Source organism: Malus sylvestris, chromosome 14 (assembly GCF_916048215.2).
Source record: "Malus sylvestris chromosome 14, drMalSylv7.2, whole genome shotgun sequence".
In the NCBI taxonomy this organism is placed as follows: Eukaryota; Viridiplantae; Streptophyta; class Magnoliopsida; order Rosales; family Rosaceae; genus Malus; species Malus sylvestris.
The window spans coordinates 28,495,145-28,522,936 of NC_062273.1; the positions used below are offsets into that span (position 1 = coordinate 28,495,145).

Below are 27,792 nucleotides of genomic sequence, written 5' to 3' on the forward strand. Positions count from 1 at the left end.
AAATGGCATCATTGACCTCACCACTCCTCCACATACTCCCAAACACAATGGTGTTACTGAACGCCGCCACCGCCATGTTGTCGAAACAGGGTTAACACTTCTTCACCAAGCATCCTTACCCCTAACTTATTGGTCGTATGCTTTCAAAACTGCTGTGTATCTTATTAATAGGATGCCCACTCATGTTCTCAATAATATCTCTCCATACAAAGCTCTCTTTGGTGATCTTCCTAACTACATGAAGCTTCGTGTGTTTGGTTGCTTATGTTTCCCTTGGTTAAGACCCTACAATTCTAACAAGTTTCTTCCTCGATCTCGTCCATGTCTCTTTCTTGGTTACTCCTCTACTCAAAGTGCTTATCTATGTCTTGATCTCCCTTCCCGTCGTATGTTTGTTTCCCATCACGTTCGATTTGACGAAAACACTTTTCCTTTTTCTTCTTGTGACTTTGTCATCCCTCCAATTCCTTCCCCTGACTCCACTGCATGGTCTGCTCTCACTCCAGCAGCTATCTTCATTCCTGCTCACATTGCCGAGGTACCACCGGTTCCATCACACACCTCTTCTTCTCAGCATGCTGCCACTCATATGTCTTCGGAGGTCTCGGAGTTGTGTCTCTCCCCTGCACCATCACCACATCATCTCATACCCACATCTATCACTCCCTTACCCTCACCACCACCACCAAATAATTTCAACCATCACCCCATGACCACCCGAGCCAAAAACAATATCTTTAAACCTAAACAACTTTGCACTGCCACCAAATACCCACTTCCTTCTCCCATTGAACCAACATGTGTTTCTCAGGCTATCAAAGATCCTCTTTGGCGTGCAACCATGTCCGACGAGTTCAATGCGTTTATCCGCAATGGCACTTGGGAGCTTGTTCCTCCTCAACCTTCACATAATCTTATCGGGTGCAAATGGGTCTTCCGCATCAAATGACATTCTGATGGCAGCATTGATAGGTACAAAGCACGCCTTGTTGCTAAAGGCTTTCACTAACGTCTTGGCGTGGATTTCTTACACCTTCAGTCTAGTTGTCAAACCCACCACCATCCGTATTGTTCTTCATTTGGCTCACTCATGGTTGGCCTCTTCGTCAATTAGACTTGAACAATGCTTTTTTGCATGGATCACTCTCTGAAGATGTTTACATGGTACAACCCCCCAGGTTCGGTGAATCTATTGTTCCAACACATGTCTGCAAACTCCGTAAAGCTTTATATGGCCTCAAACAAGCCCCAATCATGGTATAAGAAGTTAAGCACCTTTTTGCTCAATCTAGGATTTGTCAATGCCATCTCAGATACCTCTCTCTTTATTTTTCGTCTGGATAATGATGTGATCTTCCTTCTAGTTTATGTTGATGATCTTGTTATTACAGGAAATAATACCAGGCTCCTCTCTACGTTCATTCAAGCTTTGGCAAATCATTTTTCTGTCAAAGATTTGGGGAACCTTCATTATTTCCTTGGGGTTGAAGTGATACCCACCACCACGGGTTTGTTTCTTTCTCAACATAAATACATCCATGATCTTCTCGCTAAAGCTAAAATGGATGGTGCTAAGGATGTGACCACACTAATGGCTACCTCTACTCCTTTGATTCTCTTTGATGGCTCTCCTCTCACTGATGCTACTACTTTTCGACAACTTGTTGGAGGTCTCTAATACCTCAGTTTCACCCACCCTGACATCTCATTTACCGTCAACAAACTCTCACAGTTCATGCATCAACTAACTGAGTCTCATTGGCAGGCCTTGAAACGTCTCATCCGCTATCTGAAAGGCACTATTTTTCATAACATTCTCTTCCGCTGCAGTGCCTCATCTCGTCTATATGCCTTCTCAGACACTGACGGGGCTGGTGATCGTGATGATCGTAAGTCTACCACAGGTTATGTCATTTATTTGGGTGGCAACTTAATCTTTAAGAGCTCTCGCAAACAACGTTTTGTCGCTCGATCGTCCATAGAAGCAGAATACCGCGCCATAGCCTCTACTACTGCTGAACTAGCTTGGCTTCAATCCCTTCTCCATGAGCTTGGTGTCTCCTCAATGGATAAGCCAACCATTTCCTGCGACAATATTGGGGTAACTTTTTATAGTGTCAATCATGTTCTTCACTCTCGCATAAAGCACATTGAACTTGATTTTCAGTTTGTTCGTGATCGAGTCAATCGCGGGCTTCTTCAAGTGTCACATGTTTCTACTCAGGATCAGCTTGCAGACGTCCTCACAAAAGCTCTTCCTCGTCCACCCTTCCAATTGTTACGATCCAAGATCGATGTCTCTGACGGGACCACCGTCTTGTGGGGGCGTAAAAGGGAATCTTCTTCTCAACACATTGATTGCTTGTCCGCTAGCCTTTCATGATTACTTCCATTAGTCATGTCTTTCATGATTGTGTCTAGTCCACTAATTGTCCATTAGTCTTTCATTACTATTTCCATTAGTTGTTGTCCGCTCATTTGGCTCCTATAAAGAGCAACTACTCTATTGTAAATCATTTAATACAAACTGAATATACATTCATACTCACCTTACGGCATTAGGTTTTTATTTTTCTTCTAAGTTATAATATCTTCATGGTAATTTGGTTTTTGCATGTAGCTATACTGCTATAGTATACTGAATAATTAAAGAACCCATGTTTCACCTCTATTGTTTGACCCAACTTTAAACACTGGATTGCCAAACTCTTCGATCGATGATGACATATTGATAGATAAATTAAAGACCATAGTCTAATCAAAATGACAATATACCGAATCTATCGGAACACTTGGCTTAGTTTATGACATCCCACATCGCCCAGGGGAGTAGATCCTGTAAGCCTTATGTGTATATTCTCATATCTATCTAGCACAAGGCCTTTTGGGAGCTCACTGGCTTCGGGTTCCATCAGAACTCCGAAGTTAAGCGAGTTCGCGCGAGAGCAATCCCATGATGGATGACCCACTGGAAAGTTCTCGTGTGAGTTCCTAGAAACAAAACCAGGATGGCGTGGTCGGGGCCCAAAGCGGACAATATCGTGCTACGGTGGTGGAGCGGGCCCGAGATGTGGTGGACCCCGGACCGGGGATGTGACAATTTTGTATTAGAGCCAATCCCTGGCTGGAAGTGTGCCGACGAGGATGTCAGGCCCCTAAGAGGGGTGGATTATGACATCCCACTAGGGGTGGGCACTTGGAACCGAAAATCGAAACCGAAACACGAATCGAATCAAACCGCACCAAACGGTTTGGTTTTGCGGTTTTGAAACGGTTTCGGTTTCAAAACCGAACCGCGGCACACAAAACGATTTGGTTTCGGTTTTGGGTTTTCAAAACCGCACCGAAACTGAAACCGCACCATATAATAAATAAATGTTATATAACTTATATTTTAAACTTTTCAACTAGGTTATAACTTATAGGTTTGTATTATGGCAAACTTAACCTTTCAATTGTGTTGTAAAGTATTGTGATTGGTGATCAAGTTCAATTTTAGTAGATGTCATGCATAAGGATTTAAAGTTTAAATCCTTTGATGCATTGGATGTTGTCTCAATTTTAGTAATTGTCATTTGTTGCAGTTTTGGTACAAGTTTGGTACAAGTTAGCTGCACTTTTGGTGCAGATTTTTGGTTCTGTTTTGTGCAGTTTTTTGGTGCAGTTTTGGGGCTGTTTTGGTGCAATTTTTTATGTTGTTTTGGTGCTTTTTTTTATGCAGTTTTGCTGCATTATTTTTTAGTGCAATTTTGTGCAGTTTTGGTGCAGTTTTGTGCAGTTTTTGCTGCTGTTTTTTATGCAGTTTTGCTGCAATTTTACTGCATATTCATTAATTAATATACGAGGAAAATAAGACTGTCTTATGCATAAATAGGTGTATATTTTAAATTACATTTTTTTCTAAAAAACCAAACCGAAACCGTTTGAAACCGCACCGCACCGAACCGAATGGTTTGGTTTCATTTCGGTTTTGGCTTCAAAACCGCACCGCACCGTAAAATGTTTCGGTTTCGGTTGTGGTTTCATTCAAAACCGCACCAAACCGCACCGCGCCCACCCCTACATCCCAAATCGCTCTGGGGAGTGGATCATGTAAGCCTTATATGTGTATTCCCATCTCTATCTAGCACGAGGCCTTTTGGAAGCTCACTGGCTTCGGGTTCCATCGGAACTCCGAAGTTAAGTGAGTTCGCCCGATAGCAATCCCATGATGGGTGACCCACTAGAAAGTTCTCGTGTGAGTTCCTATAAACAAAACCGTGAGGGCATGGTCGGGGCTCAAAGCGGACAATATCGTGCTACGGTGGTGGAGCGGGCCCGGGATGTGGTGGACCCCAGGCTGGTATGTGACATAGTTGACGTAGCATGAAGCAATCAAAAGGGTTACTAACATAATCTATTAAAGAATGAGGTCTGGAGTGTACCAAAATTTTGAGAGAAATCCCAAAGGGTTAAAAATGATTAATGATTGAATAATTACAAAACTAAAATAATCTATTAAAGAATGAGGTCTGGAGTCTACCAAAATTTTGAGAGAAATCCCAAAAGGTTAAAAATGATTAATGATTGAATAATTACAATTTGTAATCCGATGACTTAAATAAAAGATATAACCTCTCGGAACAACTCAAAATATGTTGATAATTAAAAACAACATTAATCAGACAAAAATGAAAGGTCTAATTTTTATTACAGAACTTTAAATTGCGTTTTAAAGGCTAAACGACATCAAATGGCCAAAATCCATCATATATAATCACAAAGCAATGTGTTCAACCGTGGCATCGTTCCCCTCCCGAAAATGTATCACGGGCCCAATTCAGAGCTCAGATGCCAAATCTGCAAATTTCCACCTCATCATTTTGTCTTCCGGCAGTCCATGCTGAAGAAAGTTGGGGTTTCACTATTAACCAATTGGCAATATGCGAAATAGCTCAACTTCTTATAAGCCTATACAAGGTCCCTCCTCCCGTCAATGTGGGACTCATTATTCCCTCCTCATGTGTGAAGAATTTTCAAGCCTAACACATGGACTACACAACGGGGTGACGTGGAGCTTATGTGGTCGTTTGGCTTCCTTTTGTCTTCCGACTGTCCATTTTGAAGAAAGTTGGGGTTCCACCATAAAACCAATTGGCAATATGGAGAGTAGCCCAACTTCTTATAAGCCCATGCAAGGTCCCTCCTCCCATCAATGTGGGGCTCATTCTCAACACGCCCCCTCACACGTGGACAACATAACAGAATGACGTAGAGCTCGTGTGGCCGTTTGGCTTCAGACATGGGACAACTTGTTATGATACCATGAAGAAAGTTAGGGTTCCATCATAAAACCAATTGGCAATATGGGAAGTAACCCAACCTCTTATAAGCCCATGCAAGGTCTCTCCTCTCATCAATGTGGGACTCATTCTCAACACTCCCTTCTTCAATCCATTCAGCCATTTGTTCTAAACAAAACCATTAACATTAAGCAAAGAGTTGTTGTCTGGTTAGTGTATATATATATATATATATATATATATATATATATATATATATATATATATACATCAAACACCTCCTTTGAGTCCATGAGAAAATGTCTTATTTCCCTCAAATAGAAAGCCAGAATGACTCCTTCAGCAATAGTCATCCTCCTACTCTTCCTTACCTTCCTCTGGTATCTCATCTATATCCTAACCTTTGGATTCCGGAGGTCGAAACACCAAGGAATACTACCTTCTGGCCCTACGACACTACCAATCATTGGTAACCTTCATATGCTAGGCAACTTTCCCTACCGTAGCCTCCAACACTTGGCCAAAAAATATGGCCCTATAATGTCTATACGCCTAGGCTTCATACCCACCATAGTGGTTTCATCCCCCAAAGCTGCAGAGCTATTCTTGAAAACCCACGACAGCGTTTTCGCTAGCCGCCCTACGCTTGAAGTCTGTGATTACTTATCCTATGGGCAAAAGGGCATGGCCCTAACTAACTATGGTCCATATTGGCGGCAAGTAAGGAAGCTTTGCACCCAGCAGCTTCTTTGTCCGTAAAAAATTGAGTCTTTTTCTCCGTTGAGGAGGGAGGAGGTGGGGTTGTTGGTTCGTCGCTTAAGAAGGCCGCAAAGGCAGGTGAGGTGGTGGATCTGAGTAATAAGGTTGGTGAGCTAGTAGAGAACATAATATATAGGATGATATTGGGGAGCCAAAATGATGATTTGTTTGATGTCAAGGGAATTGTTAAGGAGATCGTGTCCTTGATAGGGTCATTTAATATTGGTGATTATGTGCCTTTCCTTAGTCCATTTGATCTTCAGGTAAAAATATTTCTCTTTAGTCTTTACCAACTTAATTGTTATATTGAATATCTTCTAATGTCATAAATGAAAGGACTATATATTTACACTGTTCTAAAATTTTCGTTTAGCGCTGCATAGGCGTTAGGTGGCTGGTCACCATTCCGATTAATCCATAGGGTTTAGAAAATTAAGAAAGGGTGCCTAAACAAGTCTAGGGGCCTGCCTAGACCCATCAAGGCACCCACTTAAGTCACGACTCTCACTTAGACAGAAAATATATGACTTTAATTTTGCATTTTATTGTTTTTAATATATTGTAAGAGGTACTTGGATGAACCGTCATTATATTCTAGTTCCTCATGCTTCCAATATGTTCTAAGACTTTCTACTCTATATTTCATTCTATTTTTCAATTTATGTATCTCAATACAATTATGTATTGTTTAAGTATAAACATGCATTTATCTATATAATATACAATAAGTTCACTTAAATTCGCCTAGTCCGCCTAGGCCCCCACCTAGCCGCCGAAGCGCTAAGCCTCAATCCGCCGCCCGACTAATGCCTAGCTTCTTTTAAAACCTTGTATATTTATCCAATGATATATGTCTTTTATTGAAGGGTTAATTACGCATTACTACCCAACCATTAGAGGTGGAGTAATATTAGAGAGACTAAATTTGTAGATAAAATTTTGTACTCAAAATGTCATAAAAGTTGATGATTGGATTATTACCTCAGTGTTCATTAACATGTAATTTAATATTGGTAACGCATCGTTTAATTTACAAATTTAGTCTGCCTAACATTACTCTTAGAGGTGATTCCAAATTGTCCCTAACTTTTTAAATATTCCAAATAATTACCTAATATTTTAAAAATTAGACATCCGTTGTGACACTAAGAGTGAAGTGACAATTTTCCAGTGTTAAGTGATGATGTCATTAATATATGTGGACAAAAGTTAGTTTTCATTTCAGTCTCTCGTCTAATAGCTCCTGCTAGTCATATCACCCGACCAACTTTTCTTCATCTCAGGGATTAACCAAACGCGCGAAGAGAACTAGGGCGACAGCCGACCAACTTTTCGAAAAGATAATTGGAGAACATGAACAGGTTGCTAAGAGTGGGCAATTCCAGTATCATCATCATAAAGACTTTGTGGACGTGCTGCTCTCACTAATGAATCAACCATTAAACCCTAACGACAAGCAAGCCTACATGATTGACCGAACAAATGTGAAAGCCATCTTAGTCGACATGATTACGGGTGCCTTCGACACTTCATCTAACGCAATCGTTTGGAGCCTCGCAGAACTCTTGAGACACCCAAGGGTAATGAAGCATCTCCAACAAGAGCTTCGAACTGTGATCGGGATGGACCAGATGGTGGAAGAGAATGATTTACCAAGGTTTCGTTACTTAAATATGGTGGTCATGGAGAGCTTTAGACTACACCCAGCTGGATCGTTGCTAATCCCTCGTGAATCCATGCAGGACAATACAATCGATGGATATTACATACCTAAGAAATCGAGAATCCTAACTGTAGAATTTTTTATGTGTATTTCATATCAAAACAATTACAAGATGAAACATTATATAGGAAAAGAAAGAGAACATAAGCCTAACTTGCCTAACTTGCCTAACTTGCCTAATTTCCTAACTTGCCTAACTTGCCTAATTTAGACAAAGAAGGTTGACTAGCCTAACTTCACTAGTCATCCAACATGTTTATTTCATGCATGCATTTTAACAAAAGATATGACTTGCATGCATTCCAACACTAACAAACACTTGGGCTATTGGGAGAGATCCCAATGTTTGGTCGGATAATGTGCAACAATTTTACCCTGAAAGGTTTATAAATAGCAATGTTGACGTCCTGGGACATGACTTCCAGCTTCTACCATTCGGGTCTGGCCGAAGAGGGTGCCCTGGTATACAGTTAGGGCTAACCACAGTTCGGCTGGCTTTGGCGAACTTGGTTCACCGCTTTAAATGGGACCTCCCGAGCGACTCCTACCTGAAGACGTGGACATGGCTGAGACGTTCGGCATGGCGCCGTCAAAAGCCCAACACTTGCTCGCCGTACCAACTTACCGGCTAGAGACTAATTAATTAGACATTCGTCCATTTGCTATGTATCCGATGGGTGAAAATAAATTGTCTATTGCAATTATAAACAATAAGGTCAAAGTGACAAATCAATTAGTAGTTAAAATAATCTTATATAAAGTAAAGGAGAAGCGGAGAACCTCTAAAAAGTAAAAAATAGAAGGATAATTGGATATGTTGATTAGTTTTCATATTTGATAAAATATTGAGAAAGGTATCAATTGTATCCAGCATCTGTATATTTGTCATAAAAAAGCAACCCCACCAGCCCCCTCTTCCCTTGGTAGCTTGTCCCCATCCCCAGCCATAATGTTTCACCACCTTTACCCCTCTCCCATCTCAGATATTTCACCATCCATCCACTGTCATGTAAGCGCGGCCACAGAAGAAGAAATGTTCTTGCGATGAGTAGCAGCGTGTGGTGTGCAATCAAAATTTTTCATCCTCTTATATATTACATATGAGTATAAATTTTTTAATAAAAAAATTTTTGACTGAAAAGAAAAATCATTACATATGATTTTATTCATCCTCTTAAACTGTAATACTATGTGACTGTTAAATTTTATAATATGAAGGTAAAAATAAGAAACTTCTGAAATATTGCATTAATCGGTTCAATCCCATTTACACAAACACAAAATGCAATGCTCTGTACACGTATGTCATTCATATATCATGCACTAGATCGGTATCATCGATTCATCATTGCATGATAACCTTCTCAGGGATTGAACAAGCGCATGAAGAGACTTCAAGACAATCGACCAATTTCTGGAGAAGATAATTGGCGAACACGAACAAGTTTCTAAAAGTGAGCAACTACAAGGCCGCCCTCAAAATCATAAGGACTTTGTGGAGATGCTGCTTTCATTGATGAACCAACCATTAAACCCCAACAACGAGCAAGTCTACGTAGTCGACCGAATTAATGTGAAAGCCATCTTACTGGACATGATTTCGGCTGCCTTTGACACGTCAGCGACTGCGATTGTATGGAACCTTGCCGAACTCTTGAGGCATCCTAGGGTAATGAAGCTTCTCCAACAAGAGCTCCAAACCGTGATCGGAATGGATAGAGCGGTGGAGGAGAGCGATTTGCCAAAGTTGGCCTACTTGAACAAGGTTGTCAAAGAGAGCTTTAGGCTACATCCGGTAGCACCGTGCTGATTCCACATGCATCCATGGAGGACATCACGGTTGATGGATATCATATACCCAAGAAATCCACCATCTTTGTGAACATCTGGACGATTGGGAGAGATCCAAGTGTATGGTCAGATAATGTGGAAGAGTTCTACTCTGGAAGGTTTAATGACAGTGACGTTGACCTTAAGGGGCATGACTTCCAGCTTTTACCATTTGGGTCCGGAAGAAGGGGGTGCCCTGGCATGCAACTAGGGTTAACCACGGTTCGTCTAGTTCTGGTAAATTTGGTCCACTGCTTCAATTTTGATCTCCCAAGTGGCCTCCTTCCTAACGAGTTGGACATGACTGAGACTTTTAGGCAGTCGCTGTCAAAAACCAAACACTTGCTTGTCGTGCCCACGTATCGCCTACACGATTTAACATTCATAGAGATTTGGTTTTTCATATGGTGTGTATATACCATTGTTCTAAAAATTCTCGCCTAGTGCCATTTAGGTTCCGTCTAGCACACCCTTGGCGTTTGAAAATTAAGAAATAGCGTCTAGCCTACCTCGGTCGCGACTCTCACTTACAAAATAAATAACTTTTATTTTGCATTTTATTTTGTTCAATAAATCGTAAGCGGCTTGTTGAATACTTGGATGAATAATCTATGTTATTTTATTTTGCAATTTATGTATCCTAATACAATTATGTATTTGTTTTTTATATTTTGCGATTTATATATACATATACTCAATAATAAAGTACCTATTTTTCTTTTTTGATCGCATTTGTTACGTTAGATCGCCAAACCTAAATAAGATAATCGATGACTTTATTGTAAAGATTCATCATCATATTCATGACATTGTTCCAATCATTCAAAAGGACCATAAACAAAATGTAATCTAACACAACTGGTAGGGTTTAGTAATTTAACGAATTTAACAACAACAACCACCACCACTAAACATTATCGTACTAAGTGGGGTCGGTTGTATGAATCATAGAATATCATTACGATCGGTTTTGCGCCAGCCAAGTATGTTGTCCTCAATATAACCAGTTTATCAAATGAAATTTTTGTTATATCCCCGAGCTGTTCTGGCTGTATATATACACATATCCGACACCTCCCTTGAGTCCCATATGATTATTCTGTTAGCAATAGCCGTCGTCCTCTTTTTTAGCCTCCTTTGGTCTCTCATTCACATCCTAACCTCTGGATTCCGGAGTCCAAAACACCGAAAACTGCCGGCTGGCCCCTAGGGCACTACCGATCATTGGTAACCTTCATATAATAGGTAAGCCCTCCGACGCCTAGCCAAAACATATGGACCTATAACGTCCATTCGCCTAGGCACCAAAACCACCATAGTCCCCCAAGCCGCACAGCTACTCTTGAAGACACACGACACCGTTTTCTCTAGCCGCCCCAAATTCCAAGCCCTTGAGTACTTATCCGATGGTGCAAAGGGCATTGTCTTGACTGAACATGGATGCTACGCTATGTAAGAAAATCTTAGTAGCATTAGATGCCACGTAAGATATCTAAACTACTCTAAAATACGGGACTGGGAGATTCGAATTTGAAGCAAGAGGTGGGCAGGGTCAAGGTCCTGTCCACCCCCATCCACGTCAAAGTGGCAAATATAATAAGTTAAAAGATGGCTTGTGCTAAAACAATAATCTTTCAAATACGATTACGATTTATATCATAAGAACAAACTGTAACTGTAATCCTGGACATTTAAAAGTAACTATACCTTCAAAAACTGCGAGCGCAAAGCGATACTCTGCTTTAATACTACATAACCATATCAATCAAAACAAAATTTTGCTCAAAGTTCTAAGACTTGAATGTTGTCTAGGAGTAAATACACCATTGCATTTGCCTTCGGTCGGAAAAACAAAATATCACCAATGTTGCCAAAAACAGGACATCCTCCCCTTCTCTAGCTCGTCATCGTCTGCCAAAAACAGAAAAGAATGCACACGATTAAGTTTACGTTTTGAACTTTGAAGAATTATCAGTTTCGCTTTAGTATTATGGAATGACCACGGGAGAAAATTAATATCGAAATATTGGTTTTGCATGAAAGCAATGTCAAGAGATAAAATAGCACACACGCCACAAGGAACACCTAGTGCAACATAAGTAGGCGGACTGCATAAATTACTGAAGTATCAGGAAAAACCCCGGTTGTGCAGAAAAGGACTGCACTCCTCTACATCTACCTTAAAATTAAGAAAAGGCAAAACAGAAGAGAACACACTACTTATTACAACACAACAGGATATAGCACCAGACCAACACCACAAACCAGCATATGAGAACCAAGTGTGATAAGCTGAAAATAACACGCATAAATTAGGGCTGGTTTGGTATTGTTGTGCTTTGAAAAAAAACTGCTTCTGCTGTGCTATGAGAATAAGCTCATTTTTGCTGCTTCACGTTTTCAACTTTTTTTTCACCCAAAACTTTGAAAGTAAGTTGTTTTTAAGTGTTTACCAAACACCTTTTTGAGCTCAGCTTTTTTTTTTATACCCACTTTTTATGAAAGCACTACCAAACCAGTACTTGGTCCATGACCCTCTTACTAAACAAAGCAGCCAGCCTAAACGAGACAAGAAAGGAGAAAAGGAGACATGAAACGGATACAACACAAATAAGGAGACGATTTTCACACACAATTTTAACACCATCAACTTTCATCAATGGATCCAAGAAATCACAAACAATCCGTTTGAAAGTTGAACTCTTTGTAATATTTCTTACCAATTAACTGACAGATTTGGTCAACTGATATGACCACTTCCGCTTCCAAAAGGATGAATCCTTAGTAGTGAGCTTGATTATCGAACCTGAGAAGGAGAACATAGCAACCCAGAAGCATCTGCCCCAACCACTGCAAGATCACAAACAGTACAGAACTGCCCTTCTTGAGTTGCCACAAACCGTGAGCTACAATATGGGCAGGAGACGTCCCTCTGTCCTCGGTAAATTGGTACATGCGTTGCCCCACAAATCACAAATGGGTTTCTGAAATCATAGTTCAGTTGAGATTTATCAGTCATATTCCTTTCTGCAGCCTGCAGCACTTGCCGGGCTTTCTTTGCTTGACTCTCATTGGTGGGGTTGGTTTCCAACAGCCGCCTGGCAAAGTTAGCTGCGGTGGCAATGTTCCCTGCCTTATAGCAAACAGTCAGTGCACTAATCAAGGCAAGCCGTAAGTGAGGCGTTTGAAGATTGCAGTGTGTGAAATAAGCTGCAAGCTCCTGCTCCCGTTTTGGATCATCTTTCGTTTCCCTTCTCTTCAGCTCAATTTGTAATCCCAAAACATACTCTTTGACTATTATAATTAACTCCTTGACTTCATCAACTTCCCTCCTAGAATCAACAACAATCAAAGGAATTGTGTGAAGAATGCTCACAAAGATCTTAAGAGCGTCGGGGAGCTTCCCATTTGTGGTAGCCTTGTAACCAGCTTTCAGTTTCTCTTCCAACTGGGAAAAATTGAACACAAGTGCTGGTGGACCTCTCACATTCGGGGTAGCAGATTCATTCCACCCGCGCTCAACCGCCAGAGATATTACCGGAGCAGATGAAAAGGCACGTAGATAGCTGTGGCTGCCAGTGTGAAGATCAAGAAACATGGGTTTTAAAGGAACAAAGTTTTTGAATCCAAGTTGCCTTTCCAGTAAACGCATTGCAGTGTCAAAATTGCCAGCTGCTGCATGTTCAGCAGCAAGAGATGATCTCTGGATCCAAATCTGGTTTACAGGCATGCCAGTAGTTGGAGCAACAAAAGCCGATGAACTAGCATTTACAGAAGCCCTTGGTGTGTCAGCTTCAGGGGGGAGCTCCAAATCTTCAAGGTCCCATCCTTCCTCTTCCTCATGTCCTTCACCCATTTCCTCATCTTCTAATCCTGCAGTGGCATCTCCATTTTGCAAGCCAGCAACGTCAACCATGTCCAGCTCCTCACCCCAATCACCATCAACAGCTTCATCCTCTTCATCCACAACTCCCCTGCCAACATTATCCAATCCACCTTCAAAAATACCTCTCATGACTCTAAGAAGAGGCCAATCACCGCCACACATAATTGGGTTAGGGGGCATTAAAAGAGTGGGCACTTTCCCCTGCGGCAAAGTTGGAACATTTTCTCCCAACTCTGCAGATAGCCTTTCAGCAACATCATGTAGGCCATGAACTGAAGCTGTGATGTAAGCAAGGGACAAGTGGCCAACATTCTCCAAGATCTTAATACGCTCCTTGACATTACCTAGATACAGTGCATTGTGGAACTGACCCATGACATCATTCTTAACCTCAGCAATTTTCAGCATCTTGGACAGTTTTTCCATATTACCAGTAATGAGATAAAGGAAAGATAGCCTCTCAAAATTTTTAGTCTTCTGGTAGGCATACTCCACGATACCCGCATTGCCTTGGCGAAGCGCCTCCACCCCCAACCTATACCAGTAGTCTTTTTCATCAATTGCTGTAGCGGATGCAACTGCAATTTGAATATTCCCACTCTCCAGAGCCAGATTGAATCTGGTTCTTTCATCTTTCACAAAATGGAGAGCAACTTCAGGGAACCCCTTCTGTTGCAGATAAGCAATCATTGCCTGCCCACATAGCTGTGAGTTCCTTATCATGCTCATTACATGGTCATATCTCTTCTTCAATAGGGATAGCTTGAAAATGTATTCTGTGGCATCAATAATTATGGCCCTGTTTCTCCCATCCCGATCCAAGCAAAAGATAGTATTTCCAGAAACCTTCGTAATGTAAATGGGAACATCTAGGGTTCTGATTATTCCACTGTCTCCATTAGGGAGGCAATATTTTATGTGATTTAGAGTCGTGTAAATGAAAACACCATTGTCATCCCAGCCACCACTCTTTACACGAATTGTCTCATGAAGAGTGCACTGGTGCACAAGCTTCTTGCTGGCAATGATAATGGCATGCTTGCTGAGCAAGGCAACGCTTTCCATGTCATTGGACCAAACAACATACTTGATGAAGGGGGTTTGAAGTTCACCAAGAATAATCTTCTGCTGCAGATCAAATATAACCACTTTGTCTTCAACTCTACACAGCAAATTATTTGTTCCAGCATAGAATATGGCATCAGCAGCAAAAGGAAGGGGTATCTGTTTACCAGCCTCATTTGCCATATTCTTAATCAAGACTTGGTTTTTGCTTTTGTCAAGCACAGCGAATCTATTCCGTGCAATAAACACAGCTGAACCTCCAACACCTCTCTTTGCATCTTGCAGACTATCACCCCTACTCATGCTGTCTTTGGGTATCATATACAATTCGTAAGATCCCCCATCCAAGTCTGAGGAAATAAGAACTGCATTTTCTGTAGGACTGTACGAAACAGTCCTTGGACTTTGATTTAAAGTGGTGGAACCAGGGCGTCGAATGGGAATAACTTGTGTGTCTCTTTCGGTTGAAAATTCATAGTACCGCAAAAAGCGATCTCTAGCATAGAACAGAGAATTACCACTCACTGCAAAGGCTGGTCGTTCCCTCTCTAGCTTAAATACGATCATGCCACTGTCATGACCAGCTGCCAACAGATTCATTTCAGGGTGAGATGAAAGAATCCAAAAACGGTCATGCTCTCTTCGGAAAGTTTGAATGCCGGTCCGCTTTGTTACATCCCAGACACGTATACTTTTGTCCTCTGAGTTAGATACAATTATGTCCTGTTTGGCATGAAACATGACACATGAAACATTATTCATGTGCCCTCTCAAGGTATCCACTTCCCAAGCCTTTGTATCTGAATACAAAATGAACAGATTGAATCAGTAACTCAAACCAGTCTATCTCCTACACAATCGAAATATTATTCAGAAGCACTATAATCTTCTGAGGACTAAAAAACTGTAAGTAACCAAAGCTTTGCCTCTGTATTACAAATGAACAAAATTTATACTCAAAAGAAATTGTTCCTTGGACTCCTATAAGACTTACAAGGTAAAATTATTTGTTAAACAGCCAATGAATCTTATGAAAATTTGAATTAATAAGGTGTCTTCCCCAAACAGAGCAGGCAAATAAACATTGACAAGGAAAGTAATTATTATGATACCATTCATCCGCCACAATTTAACTTGGCGATCATCTGCTCCTGAGACAATCAGAGGCAGGTTGGGGTGGAATGAAGCCCAATTGACACCACGATCATGCCCTTCCAAGACATACTTGACAACAGCATCAACACCGCCAAAAAGATCTGTGTTCATCTGACTTAGTCGCAGAATGTCATCTGAGGGAGATACGGTCTTCTTTTTCAGGGAACCAATATCCCAAACACGGACAGTCTGATCTAGAGAGGCAGATACAACAAGGTCCTCTTTAGGATGGAATGAGGCACACATGACATAATGATTGTGCCCTGTCAACACTGAAATACAAGTACGTGACTGCCAGTTCCATATACGAATAGTCTGGTCATCGCTGGCACTCACAATCCATGGGTACTCATGGTGAAACTGCACTGTACGGATATAGTCAAGGTGCCCGAGAAGAGTAAAAAGACACCTATGCATCTTATAGTTCCAAACTTTAATCTTATAATCATCCCCTGTAAAAATGCAACACAGCTAGATTAACACATGAACTGTACAATCTACACATCAGATGAATTTCTGATAAATACAAGGAGAATAATCCCTTTCTCCAGGTGTGAATAGTAAATATAAATATCTTCCATGAGATAGTAACATTGGTAAAAAAACAATGGAGAAAAGAGATTGCATATTCTTCAATTTTTGTTTCACTATTAGTCCTTTCGTTAGTTCTACTTTCCAACATCATGATCTTGCACTACTAGAACTCAAAGTGACAACAAATTCTCTCTCTAAATAATAACTCCGACATCATCATTCCTGAGAAGGTATTGGTAAAAACATTTCCATCTCAAAATCAATCTTGCAATTTGATAAACCTTGGCAACTTTCGGACATATACACTGCATAATTGCCAAGTGAAATAATCATAATTCGGTACTCATCAATTTGGACTTTACAAATCATCCACTAGTAAAGCATTCCGGACAAGCACTCCGCTAAGTTTACGTCAATTTCAATTTTCTTCAAAACAAATTCAAATTACGCTTTCAATTTCGTATTCACAGTTACCTTCAACCTATATATAATCAAACCATATACAAAAACTACTAAATCTAAATGCGAAAAACAAATGCACAATCAAATCCAAAAAAAACTAAAACAAATTATTAATAATTCAGATATGAATTTGGTACCTCCAGACACAAAGAGGGGCTGAGATTTGTGGAAGTGGACGCCGCGAACAGGCCCATCGTGCTCGTCGAATCGATCAATGAGCGTCCCCATACGGTAGTCCCATAGCTGGATCACACCACTGTGAAGACTCGCGAGGATCCACGGCCTCTTAGTGTGGAAGCTCAGCCCCTTCACTCTGTTACTCTTCGTTTCAAACTTGGTCAACATCCTTCACCACCGCGATCACTGCACCCAATCGAATCGCATCAAAAAAAAAAAAACCGAAAAGATAACTAGATTCAATTTTCCCGCAGTTTCTCGGCAACCAAACAGACCACAAATTCATCAAAACGCAAAATCTAGAGAGCAAAATTGGGAAGAGATCTGACTCGTAACCCTAATTGCAAGAGAATCGTACCTTAGATCCGATCAGTGAGTAAGGGGATCCGGATTTCTCACTAATGCATCCAAAACTGACCTCCAGAGCTCGATGTATGTTTTGTATCTATAGAGAGAGAAAGAGGAGAGAGAGAGAGAGAGATGGTGTGTTAAATTTAGATCGAGAGGACGAATTTTATTTTATTTTGATAATTCTTGTTCTGGGTGACTGTAGTCGTCAGATTGGAATTGGACGGACGTGATCGAATGGAATTGCGTCACCAGAGTGTTAGGCGAGATGGCGATGACCGTATGATCGGGATGGAAGTGATTAAGTCGAAGTGCGTCACCAGAGTGAGCAATTGACTTACCGTTGCCAGATTGAACTTACTTTCCCAGGTTACCGGATTGAATTACAATTTCCGCAAGGTTTTTACCACGGAAAAAAAACTTTAACGGAATAACTAAATTGATTTGTGCGACACAATTTTAAAAATTAAATTGACCAATTTGCTATTTTTAAGACTATTTTATTTAAAATGTCAATTTCAAAGATCATCTATGACAAAAACCTTTTCGCAAAATATACCATATTCCTTGAAAAATTTGGAAATTACAATCCAATTCTTAATTTCCAAAAAAAAAACCTTCTGTTGGGACTTTAAACTGAAATTCAAAAAGCTAATGACTTTTCGGTAAAATAACCATGTTTATACATCCTGATGCAAATTCGAACCTTACCGATTCTCCTCCCCCTGCAACCAACTGTTAACCTACTTAATATGAGTCGTCGGAGTTGGTCTTCATGGATGTTTTTTTCATTGATGTTCGGGTTGATCAACCAACAAAACTCCTTGGTGAGATTAGTCTTCGGAGCGGGATTTCCAAAACACTTGACGTGTGAAACGATACTTTGGTAGCTGTCTAACCATTATCTCCAAGCCAATGGGTTTGCTAACACCGTTTCTCTTGTTCCCGAAGGAAACGAAGGCGATTCATCGGAACCCAGCAGAGAGGCCAAAAAACTAAATTCCAACGCCACATTTGGATACAACAACATTACTAACACTGATTCGAACAAATGTACCATAAAGAATCAAAATCATGGCAAATCGTTGAGCGTACGAAAATAACCTCTGCGTCTCAAGAGGGTAAAGAAAAGATACATCTGAATTTCGTGGTTTACAAAAAGGAAAAGTAAACAAGACGGAAACTAAGGACTACCTCGCTAGCGAGACATCATGACCTGTTCGCTTGACTGAAGGGCTTGGCTAGCAAAGGACCTTACATCAACGTCGGGATCCTCACTAAGCTCAAGCAAACAAGGACGAATAGTTTTCTCCACCACCTGTGCAAAGCGTGTTACGCATAAGTGCTTTCAGTGCTTTAACTCGATTTCAGTATTGTATTTTGAAAATTATGCTCCTTTGCGTAAGGACTATCAAATGAAAAGATCTCTATTACTTACCGATTGATCAACTATCGGAATAATCGACTGCAACACCTTAGCCACATTGAACTTGATGTTTGGTACCCTACAAGAAGAAATTCTCAGCCCTACAGTGCAAACTAAATCAAACAAAAAGCGTAGTTTAACTTAATAGCTTCTAATCTATACCTGTCTTTTGATGCAGTGACTATCACCGGTACAAGCCTGGAACAAGTGAGTTCTGATCCCAAAACAGGGGCAAGTAGGGAAATGGCATGTAGAATGGTCATCCGATACAAATAGTGGGGGTTGCTTATCATTTCCAAAACCTGTCAAGAGATTTCCAATTTCAACTGTTTATGTACCATGTCAAAAGTTTTTAGAATTCGAAAGAACACTATCCAATGATCCAGTCCCTTAACAAGGCTGGGTACGATAACTATGTTTAGTAATATGTGACTATAGCTTAGACATAACCACATCTAATCTTTTCAGAAAAAGGAAAGGAAAGAAAGAAAACCTGTGGAACTATATGCTGCATTGCCCATTCGGGGCCGAATTCTTCTGCAAGGCGCTTCACATTATTAGCAGCTGCATCACGTATTGAGTAAACCTACAATCATCAGAAATATTGTCAGTAAAATACATCTAAAACGAGGCAATACTGCATCACCGAATACTACAATTTATACATTTTGAAATCACACCACCTGTCAACCACCCAGAAAAAAGGATCCTAGGTTTTTACTTGATTAACAAGTAAACCATTATAGGCAGCAAATTCATTGTTTATGATGATGGAAAAGAAACAAAAAACCATAAACATCACTCCTTTTCTTGTTCTTTTTGCTTTTCTGAGCCAAGAGATAAACATGAGATATCGAAACATCAATACTCAAACCAGAAGCCGAACTAACCTTATCATTTAACCACTGCATGCAGAGAGAGCCAAGCTTATCATCAAAAAACTCAACACCCAACTGACTTGCCAATAAAGGAATGTATTCTATTATCGCAAGCCGAACCCTCCAATGTCTATCCTCTGCAAGTTCAACAATTGCCGGCAACAAAGACTGGGACAGCATATCAATCCCAATTACCTGCATCACCAAGTAATATCAACATGACTTATTCAAATTCAATACGAAAACTTTAACTAATTTACTTAATGTTAATGACTAGGATTTCAGAATTTAAAAGCGTTTCTTGGTCTCTTAAACCGGAAAACTTCAACAAGAGTTGCTCATGCTTATACTATCACTATGTTCCTTTGCAAGTGCTAAAATTTCCTTATCAGATCATCATTACCGTCTGTAAAAGTAAAATTTTAGCACCATACTGCACAAGCTTTTTCTGATTCACCAACATTGCTTTAGCACAAATCTTAGCTATATTTCACATAAAAGCAGTATGCTACTAAACAGGTCTACCTTCCTCGAGAATCCAGAACAAAATTGAATACCACATAGTCCAACCACCAGATATAAGTATGTACATTATAAAAAATCTCATGTTTAACCACCAGTTCGACACACACAGAAAAAAGAATATGTAAACATACAGACAGAAAAACTTGACACAAACCTCGTTGACTTGATCAAGCTTGCTAATAATATTCAATCGCACATCAGGAAACTCGTCTTTTAGAAGAGAAAGAAAAATAGGCAGCAGCTGCTCTATAGTTGCATCCTGCAGACACCAAAAGAAAGTAACAATCATATAATGAGAGGGAGAAAAATTAGCTTCGAAGTAAGAATTTGAATTAAATAACAGCCCCAAAATTTTCTTGCCTTTTCTAAAACTTGTGCCATTCCCATTATTACTGAAGCCAATGCAGAACGAACGTGCTGGGAAGAATCTGTCGACAATTCCTATGGCAGGCAAACATAGTAAGTAAAAGCATAACAGTATTTAGAATTGCCTAAAAACTACAACAAACTTCTTAGGGAAAGTATAACCATAGGTTAAGTGAGATGTGCAACCTTTACAAAAGGAAGGATCTGCTGAATGGCAAGTTCTGGATTCACAATTCGGCAAAACTTAGTTACTTTTCCTGCAGCAGCTATTCGTACTTCAGCCTCATTATCCCGAAGAAGCCGAACGTATGCAGGCACCAGGTCTGACCTAATATATTGCAACATCACCACACTCATCAATTAGAACCCAACTAAGTAGGTAGAGAGAGAGAGAGAGAGAGAGAGAGAGAGAGAGAGAGAGAGAGAGAGAGAAACAACTGATTCACAGTTACAGAATTACAATATCCTAATCCAAGTAAAACAGTATTCACGATAGGAGCCAAGCCACAAAATAAAACGACTACCTTGTAGCTTCTGGACCAACAGCTTCACAAAGCTCATATAATTGATTTGCAACCATGTATCGAACACGCCAAGACTTATCCTGGTCACAAGAACAAGAATGACGAGAAATAATCAACCATTGCAATTCATGTAATTCAGAAGGTTGAGTTGCATTTTAGAAAACCCAAAGCAACATGATAAACATAAATAAAGAATAACGATTTCTCATTACAGCATGCAATTTTAACACTCAAAATATGATATACCTGTGAAAAGTTAACAATGACAGGAAGAATATGGGCCACACAATCTTGAGGCTCCAACAACTTCCCAAGAGCTGCAAAACCCTCCAAGGCCAATAACCGAACAGAATCCTGATCTGAAAACAAGATTCATCAGGGGCAAGTTCATACTTAATACCAATGCTAAGATTAATAGTCTTTAATCATAAGATAATACTACGGTGGATGATAATAAAATATTATACGAGTGACAAGAGACACACCATCCTGCGTCAAATCCTCAAATATAGACATTATGTCAGCCTTGAGGTGCACAGCTTCTACAGTCCCAGCAAATTTTCCCAGGTTACTTGCAGCAGATCTCCTAACCATGGGCATGTCATCTTGGCACAGTTGACTGTATGTCGTTCGTAGTTCAGTTTTTAAAGTTTCTGGTGCACTAGTATAAGCAATATGAAACAAACCACAGGATGAAACTCGGGCTGTAAACCACTCGCCAGCAGCAAGTCTCTGTATTTAAAATGATATATGAAGAAAAGGAACAGTCATTCCAATGCACCAAGGTATAGAGCATTCTCATAGGGATAACATGAACAAAATATAAGTTCTAGTGGTTTTTGTGAATAATTATTTATTATGAACTGGGAAGAAAAGAAAAGAAATAACGGAACTTTAACCTACTACCATGGCATTATATATACCCTCCACAAACCAATACATGGGAAATCCAGATCGAACCACAAGATACTGTGTCCAGAATGAAAGCTTAATGAGAAGGCAAAAAACTACAAATAAATAATGGAAGAGGATCAGATCATCTGACCTTAACCAAAGGAATGAAGTATTCAACCAAGTCCTTTTCTCTCATCTGCCCCCCAATTTTACACAACGAATCCACCGCCTTATCCCTCACACATGTTTCCTCAACAGTGCAGAGTGTTTCCAAAGGCGGAAGCAGAATGTTGGCATGCTCCACACCACCTACATAGGGGATGAACACCCCCAACTCTTCCGCCATTGCCAGAAGCACTTCATCATCATCATCGTTGTTCTCACTGAGGAAAGGAATCAGTTCCTTCCTGGTCCTCTCTTCTCCCAGCGCACGGGCAATCGTGGAAAGCCTCCGGATTGAGTTCAACCGGAGCTGAATGTCTTCGTTCTTGAGCTCGTCGATTAAAACCGCAATCGGGTATAAACGTTCATCAACCATAGCCATATTTTCCACAAATTATGCCACTAACTGAATTCAAAACACAAATTCCCAAAAAGCTTCAGAAAAACCCACTTCTGTATCAAACACACATACATGTATATAACAATTTTTCGATTGTTTTCGACTTTTCACCCAACTTTTAATCCCTAATCGGTACAAATTCCGTAACTTTACTTCAATTAAAATCAATGGACCGTAAATTCAATTAAGCGATGCTTAGCCAAAAATAGAAACAAATTCCAATGATATCGGAAAGGAAAAATCGATGCGTGAAATTAATCAAAGAAAAAAAAATAATCAATCAAGTACACGAAAATATACAGGGCAAACAAGAACACCAAGAGGAGAAAGAGAGAGAGAGAGAGAGAGAGAGAAGGTTACCTGAGGGCTTTGTTTGCAGAGCTTCGATCTAGAAGGAGACAGTGGTGGAAATGGGACAGATCTTTTGGGTTGAGAAACCAGAAGGAGAGAGAAAGCGAGGAGAGAGAGAGATGCGATTAGTTTTTTAATTTTCCGTCAAAATCGGGGATTTTTCTTCTTTTTTTTTTTTTTTGGACCAAACATCTTTTACAGTCGGATCCTGCCCGACCCGAGTGGATTCACATATTTTCTTTCAGTCCGGTTCGATTGGTTCTATTTGGTTTAGGCCTTGAACGTATGAAGCTCAAGCTTAAAACTTTTTCTTCGTCCGAATCGCCACTCAATACTATGGTCTAGTTCAAATATCCATCCTATAACAACCATTTTTTTTTATATAGCACCGTCTACTTACTAGAAACGAGAGAAGTCATGAGTTGCCTTAGCTATATATCAAGAAGAAAATATTGAAATAACTTCAGCAATACACACACACACATATATATATATATAATCGTTCACGATACAGGGTCGTTACAGGGCCTAATAAAAAGTTTGAAACTCCGAATTATCTTAATCTTACAATTTGGTGGAGCAAAAACCAAAACTACCAACATCAATATGCAGTGTTAGTCGGAAAACAACAATTTCATATCCATTGTCATCATCCCCTAATGCTCTGAGTAATCTTAACGTTAGCCTGCAGATTATCCGTCCCCTACCCGCGGAGGTATTCACCATCTCCGCGTTTATATGCTTATTTTGTCAACCAAATAGAGAAAACTTTACCTGCCATCGTTAAATAAGAAAGCCGACAGCTCTTGTGAGTGATGACAGCAGCAGAAGAAATCAGTGCCGTTGTATTGTAGAACTGAACTAGCAGCAGGATCTCGATAAAGTGGAATGGTATTGCCGTATGCTGATTTCAGGATTTCAGACGATTGAACAATCTGGTCCAAAACCTTCCGCGAGGTGGCTGTAATACTTCTGGTGGTTCGATAGATTCCTTGAAATGTGCTTTCTCACTTAATTCTTGAAACGCGTCAACAAGATTTTGAAGCCTTGCAACAAACTCTATCAACAGGGATGTAAATGTGGCTAACGACAATTGACTAGCATTTTCATAGGTGTTGGATTCCTCCGCTGCTGGCGGTTCATCACCCTTGAATTTAAGTCCTGCAGGCCATGAAATCTGTTTCATGAACATGCTTCCTGAGGAAACACCTGCAGGCAAGTTCGAGTGGTTGACATCAGTTGTTACTGAGCCCGTGCCATTTGGCTTCGGGGGCATCTGGCTATCCCAACTTTGTGGCACAGGAAAAGATCTGAGATCAAGTACAGCTTCACTAAGGGACTTGTATTCCCGGAAATAATTTTCGTCATCATCCGCATTCAACAAGTCTTGAGGTTCTCCCAGCTCCTTTGGCCGGCTTCCAATCTCCCAGCTTTCTGAATTAACAAGCAGGTATGACTTCTGGTCAACTTTCTTTTGTAAGTCTTCTGCAGCCTCATGCACTTCATTGAGTATATCTATGGGACCTATTTTCTCCATCGTTTTCAGTTTGTTTCCAAGTTCACGTAACACTTTAGCGCCTTCGCATCCCACCCTTTGAAGCTCCCTACGAAATACTTCTCTTCGCTCAGCAGGAGCCTACGTACACAAATATTGGATGTTCAGTAAACAGACACTATAACATTTCAAATTAAGAAAACAGAAATAGAAACAGATAATTCAGGAAAAAACTATAAATCATGAAGAAGTTATAGGTGCATGAGCATAAAACAAGATACAACACAAATACAGTATTATTACCCCACTCAAATAGATCATTCGACGGGAATTCTTCAATACCAAAACACCAGAGATCTTTTGGCAGGAAAAACCTTCCCATGCATGATAATGAACACGCCATGGATACCATGACTACCAGTACTGAATGAGCTTCCTCGTGATTCACGAGTATGAGGGAAAACTAAATTATGGTAATCTACGCGCAATTCATATTAAGGAGCAAAGGTAATCAAGAGGATAATATTTACGCAACAAACAAATCTATGAACACCAGCAGATGTGGGAAAGAAATTACACGCTCTCAAACAAACATAATTAACGATAAATTAGAAGGATCTGCCTTTCGAATGAGTAAATTGTCATGCTACATCAAAGCATCTTTAGAAGCACAGATAAATGAAGAAAACAATACTACATCTTTGTTATTAATAGCCTCGCAATGTAGTTGGATATAGTTAGTACCTGTATTTCAGAAAGTATACATCCATGCAATGCCATGACCATAAAAGCACAATGCCTCAGTGCACCACCCACTTTTACATAGTTCTTCCATGGATATCTAAGCATTCTGTATCGACCATGCGGTGGCTCCCAGATAGCGAATCCCATCTTCAAACAAAAAAATCGAGTTTAAAACAAAAATAAAACCAGAAAATCTGCTAATGCCGTGAAGTCCTAATCACCATCATATTGCAATGAAAAATACCAGAGCGTCCTCTTGGCTTGTAGATTCCACAGCAGATCTGTAGCCACTATAGAGTGGATCATCAGAAGCTTGATATGTAAGAATCTTGGAAGGGACCCTCTCATATTCAACGCAATTAAGGTAATTGTTAACCACACCTAAAAATGATGGTCAACAAACGAAATTGGTAATGACAAAACTGGGTTTGGAGTAACAGAAAAAAGTGTACAATGTGAAACAAATTCAATGTCAATAGTAAACGAACCTTCCAATGATTTTGCAACACCCAGGAAATTTTTTACCACCAAGTTGTGCAGATCCTCACCAGCCCAGATGGGAAAAATGCATATATTTACTCCCAAACCAACACCAGCACCCAGTGCAATAAGCAAGAATCGAGATACAGCCGTATGAAGAAATTCCCTTGTCCGATACCCAGACACCATTATGAAACAAAATGTCAACAAGAACACCCGAAACCCATATTCATAAGGCTTCATTGTCGGGTATAGCTTCGCGTAAGTTGCAAGAAATCCTAGCAACCACATAACATGTCAAGAAAATGAAAATCAAATAAAAAGAAACCAACCAGCAAGTCTAGCATATAGTTGAACTTTTCAATGACATTACTAAAAACAAAAAATAAATACACCGGTTCCAAATCCAGACCTACGATAAAGATGCTAGCGAAAATAACAGCTTCTTCCCACTCTCCAGCCAGCCCACATAAGTTTGCCACAGCCAAAGCCAGGCCTCCAGCCGATAATGTCCCCAACCCGCGGTTAAATCCTTTGCTCAGAGTCGCTCCTGCACAAGAACACGTATTGCATTGTAAAAGAAATGCACTTCGAATTCTAGCCAAGAACAAATTCGAGTCAAAGGTCCAACACTACCAAAAAGAATTGACCTTTCAAACTATCATTACCAATTTTCAACTTTCGTGACCAAAAACTATAGCTTCACTTCATTATTATAATCATGAGCTCCATGCTTTTTCCAGTTCCCTTCATTTACATTCCACTTTATTAAATTCAGCACATTAAAGTTCGTTTCTTTCCACATTAAATAAACAAGTTTACAAACAAAGAACTCGAATTCTGCAAAAAAAATCAAAAGTAATATCCAATAAAAACAGAGAGATACCCAAAAGGAATAGCTCCCTTGAGGTCGCACCATAGAACCAAGTGATAAAGCGAGGCTAGCCTAACTTCTTATAAACACATACAAGGTCCCGTCTTTCTCCGATGTGGGATTCATACTCACAGCACACACGTGCAATCAAATTTGACGAAGACCCAGAAGACAAAATTGCTAAATAAACGCGAAAACGAAGAGAATGGATCCAAATAAAGGCAGCAATTTACCTATGCTGAACTCGAACACCACCACAACGGTAAGAATTGCCCAGACGGAGTAGCGGCTGAGCTGCTTGAACGGCTCTTTGAGGAAGATGAGCAGCGAGACGATCATCAGCGCCAGACCCATCTTCCCCGCGAAGACGATCTTTCTCGGATCGGATTGACCCATCTGAACCGCCCGGCTCGAGACATGTTGCACGGTTCGGCACCAGCCGACGATTCGGTCGGAGACTGATCGGAAAGTGCAGCAGCGGGCAGACCCCGACGGCTCTTGCTCCTCGATGTGGACGAAGCCGAGCTCGGAGTAGCCCTTCTGGACGGAGAGCAAGCGCTCTCTCTTCTCCTGGAAATTGTACTTGAAGGAACCCAATTTGGCTGCCATTTTTGTAGGGAGAGGGAAAGTGGAAAGCAGAGGGAATGGAAAGTACGAGCTCGCGTTTGTTGAACTCGGAGATCCGGATACGATTTTTATCGTTGGAACACGTTTCGTAATAACGTCGTAGTTCCTCGAACAGCAAAGAATTATTGCAGCAAAAGAGTAAATTGTACAAATGGTCCCTCAACTTTAATCAAATTGGAGCAATGGTCCCTCAACTAAAAATTCATTACCTTTGGTCCCTCAACTTATCAAAACGTGTAGCTATGGTCCCTCAACTAAAAATCCATTATCATTGGTCCCTGAACTTTAATTCAAGTGGAGAAATGGTCCTTTAACTTTAACTCAATTGTACCAATGGTCCTTCCAATATAACTCGTTTTGACAAATTTTTTGACATAGTTGACAAAAAGAACCATAATTATACACTTTGATGAGTTAATGAACCCTAATTATATAAATGGTCATTCCAACATAGCTTATTTTGACAAATTTTTGACAAAATTGATGAAAATGACTATAGCTACACATTTTGATAAGTTGAGGGACCAATGGTAATGAATTTTTAGTTGAGGGACCATTGCTCCAATTTGATTAAAGTTGAGGGACCATTTGTACAATTTACTCGCAGCAAAATGTAGGGAGGAAATAATAATATTTGTTGTGGCCTATTTTTTTATAGAAAGAATTGTAAAATTTTAGGGATGTTGACTTTTATTTGTTTGCCTTTATTTATAATAAATTATGAGGATAGATAAATTTGTTATTCAAGTAATACAAATCTTAATACGACATAATCACTAGCCTAAATAGTAAACCAAATCAAATTCAGACAATCGCACTTGTATT

At 40.1% G+C, this 27,792-nt stretch overlaps 3 protein-coding genes and 2 pseudogenes across 5 annotated transcripts; 2 read left to right on the forward strand and 3 right to left on the reverse strand.

The window, feature by feature from the left end:
- Positions 1–5,612: 5,612 nt before the first annotated feature.
- On the forward strand, positions 5,613–8,407 carry LOC126599186 (cytochrome P450 CYP736A12-like; annotated as a pseudogene).
- A 569-nt stretch (positions 8,408–8,976) lies between these two features.
- On the forward strand, positions 8,977–10,038 carry LOC126599187 (cytochrome P450 CYP736A12-like; annotated as a pseudogene).
- Positions 10,039–11,221: 1,183 nt separating this feature from the next.
- On the reverse strand, positions 11,222–17,396 carry LOC126599866 (coatomer subunit alpha-1). The gene is made up of 5 exons (XM_050266322.1): positions 17,232–17,396; positions 16,834–17,059; positions 15,658–16,152; positions 12,315–15,345; positions 11,222–11,505 (listed from the first exon to the last, which is right to left on the reverse strand). Exons 2-4 carry the CDS (start codon positions 17,039–17,041, stop codon positions 12,392–12,394), a joined length of 3,657 nt encoding a protein of 1,218 aa, XP_050122279.1. The 5' UTR covers positions 17,042–17,059; positions 17,232–17,396; the 3' UTR covers positions 11,222–11,505; positions 12,315–12,391.
- An 821-nt stretch (positions 17,397–18,217) lies between these two features.
- Positions 18,218–23,033, reverse strand: LOC126599868 (serine/threonine-protein phosphatase 2A 65 kDa regulatory subunit A beta isoform-like). Of its 2 annotated transcripts, XM_050266325.1 has the most exons (13): positions 22,757–23,033; positions 21,986–22,402; positions 21,426–21,672; positions 21,187–21,299; positions 20,941–21,020; positions 20,603–20,744; positions 20,411–20,491; positions 20,205–20,309; positions 19,538–19,720; positions 19,141–19,233; positions 18,810–18,949; positions 18,660–18,726; positions 18,218–18,539 (listed from the first exon to the last, which is right to left on the reverse strand). In XM_050266325.1, the coding sequence occupies exons 2-13, from the start codon at positions 22,376–22,378 to the stop codon at positions 18,420–18,422; spliced, it is 1,764 nt and encodes a 587-aa protein (XP_050122282.1). In that variant the 5' UTR covers positions 22,379–22,402; positions 22,757–23,033; the 3' UTR covers positions 18,218–18,419. The 2 variants fall into 2 exon arrangements, with proteins under 2 accessions (XP_050122282.1, XP_050122283.1); XM_050266326.1 differs by lacking the exon at positions 21,986–22,402 and having other exon boundaries at positions 22,757–22,885.
- Positions 23,034–23,199: 166 nt separating this feature from the next.
- On the reverse strand, positions 23,200–27,097 carry LOC126599867 (aluminum-activated malate transporter 9-like). 2 transcript variants are annotated; one of them, XM_050266323.1, is made up of 6 exons: positions 26,574–27,097; positions 25,879–26,016; positions 25,475–25,744; positions 25,231–25,367; positions 24,987–25,133; positions 23,200–24,383 (listed from the first exon to the last, which is right to left on the reverse strand). In XM_050266323.1, exons 1-6 carry the CDS (start codon positions 26,947–26,949, stop codon positions 23,658–23,660), a joined length of 1,794 nt encoding a protein of 597 aa, XP_050122280.1. In that variant the 5' UTR covers positions 26,950–27,097; the 3' UTR covers positions 23,200–23,657. The 2 variants fall into 2 exon arrangements, with proteins under 2 accessions (XP_050122280.1, XP_050122281.1); XM_050266324.1 differs by lacking the exon at positions 25,879–26,016.
- Between the last annotated feature and the right edge of the window lie 695 nt (positions 27,098–27,792).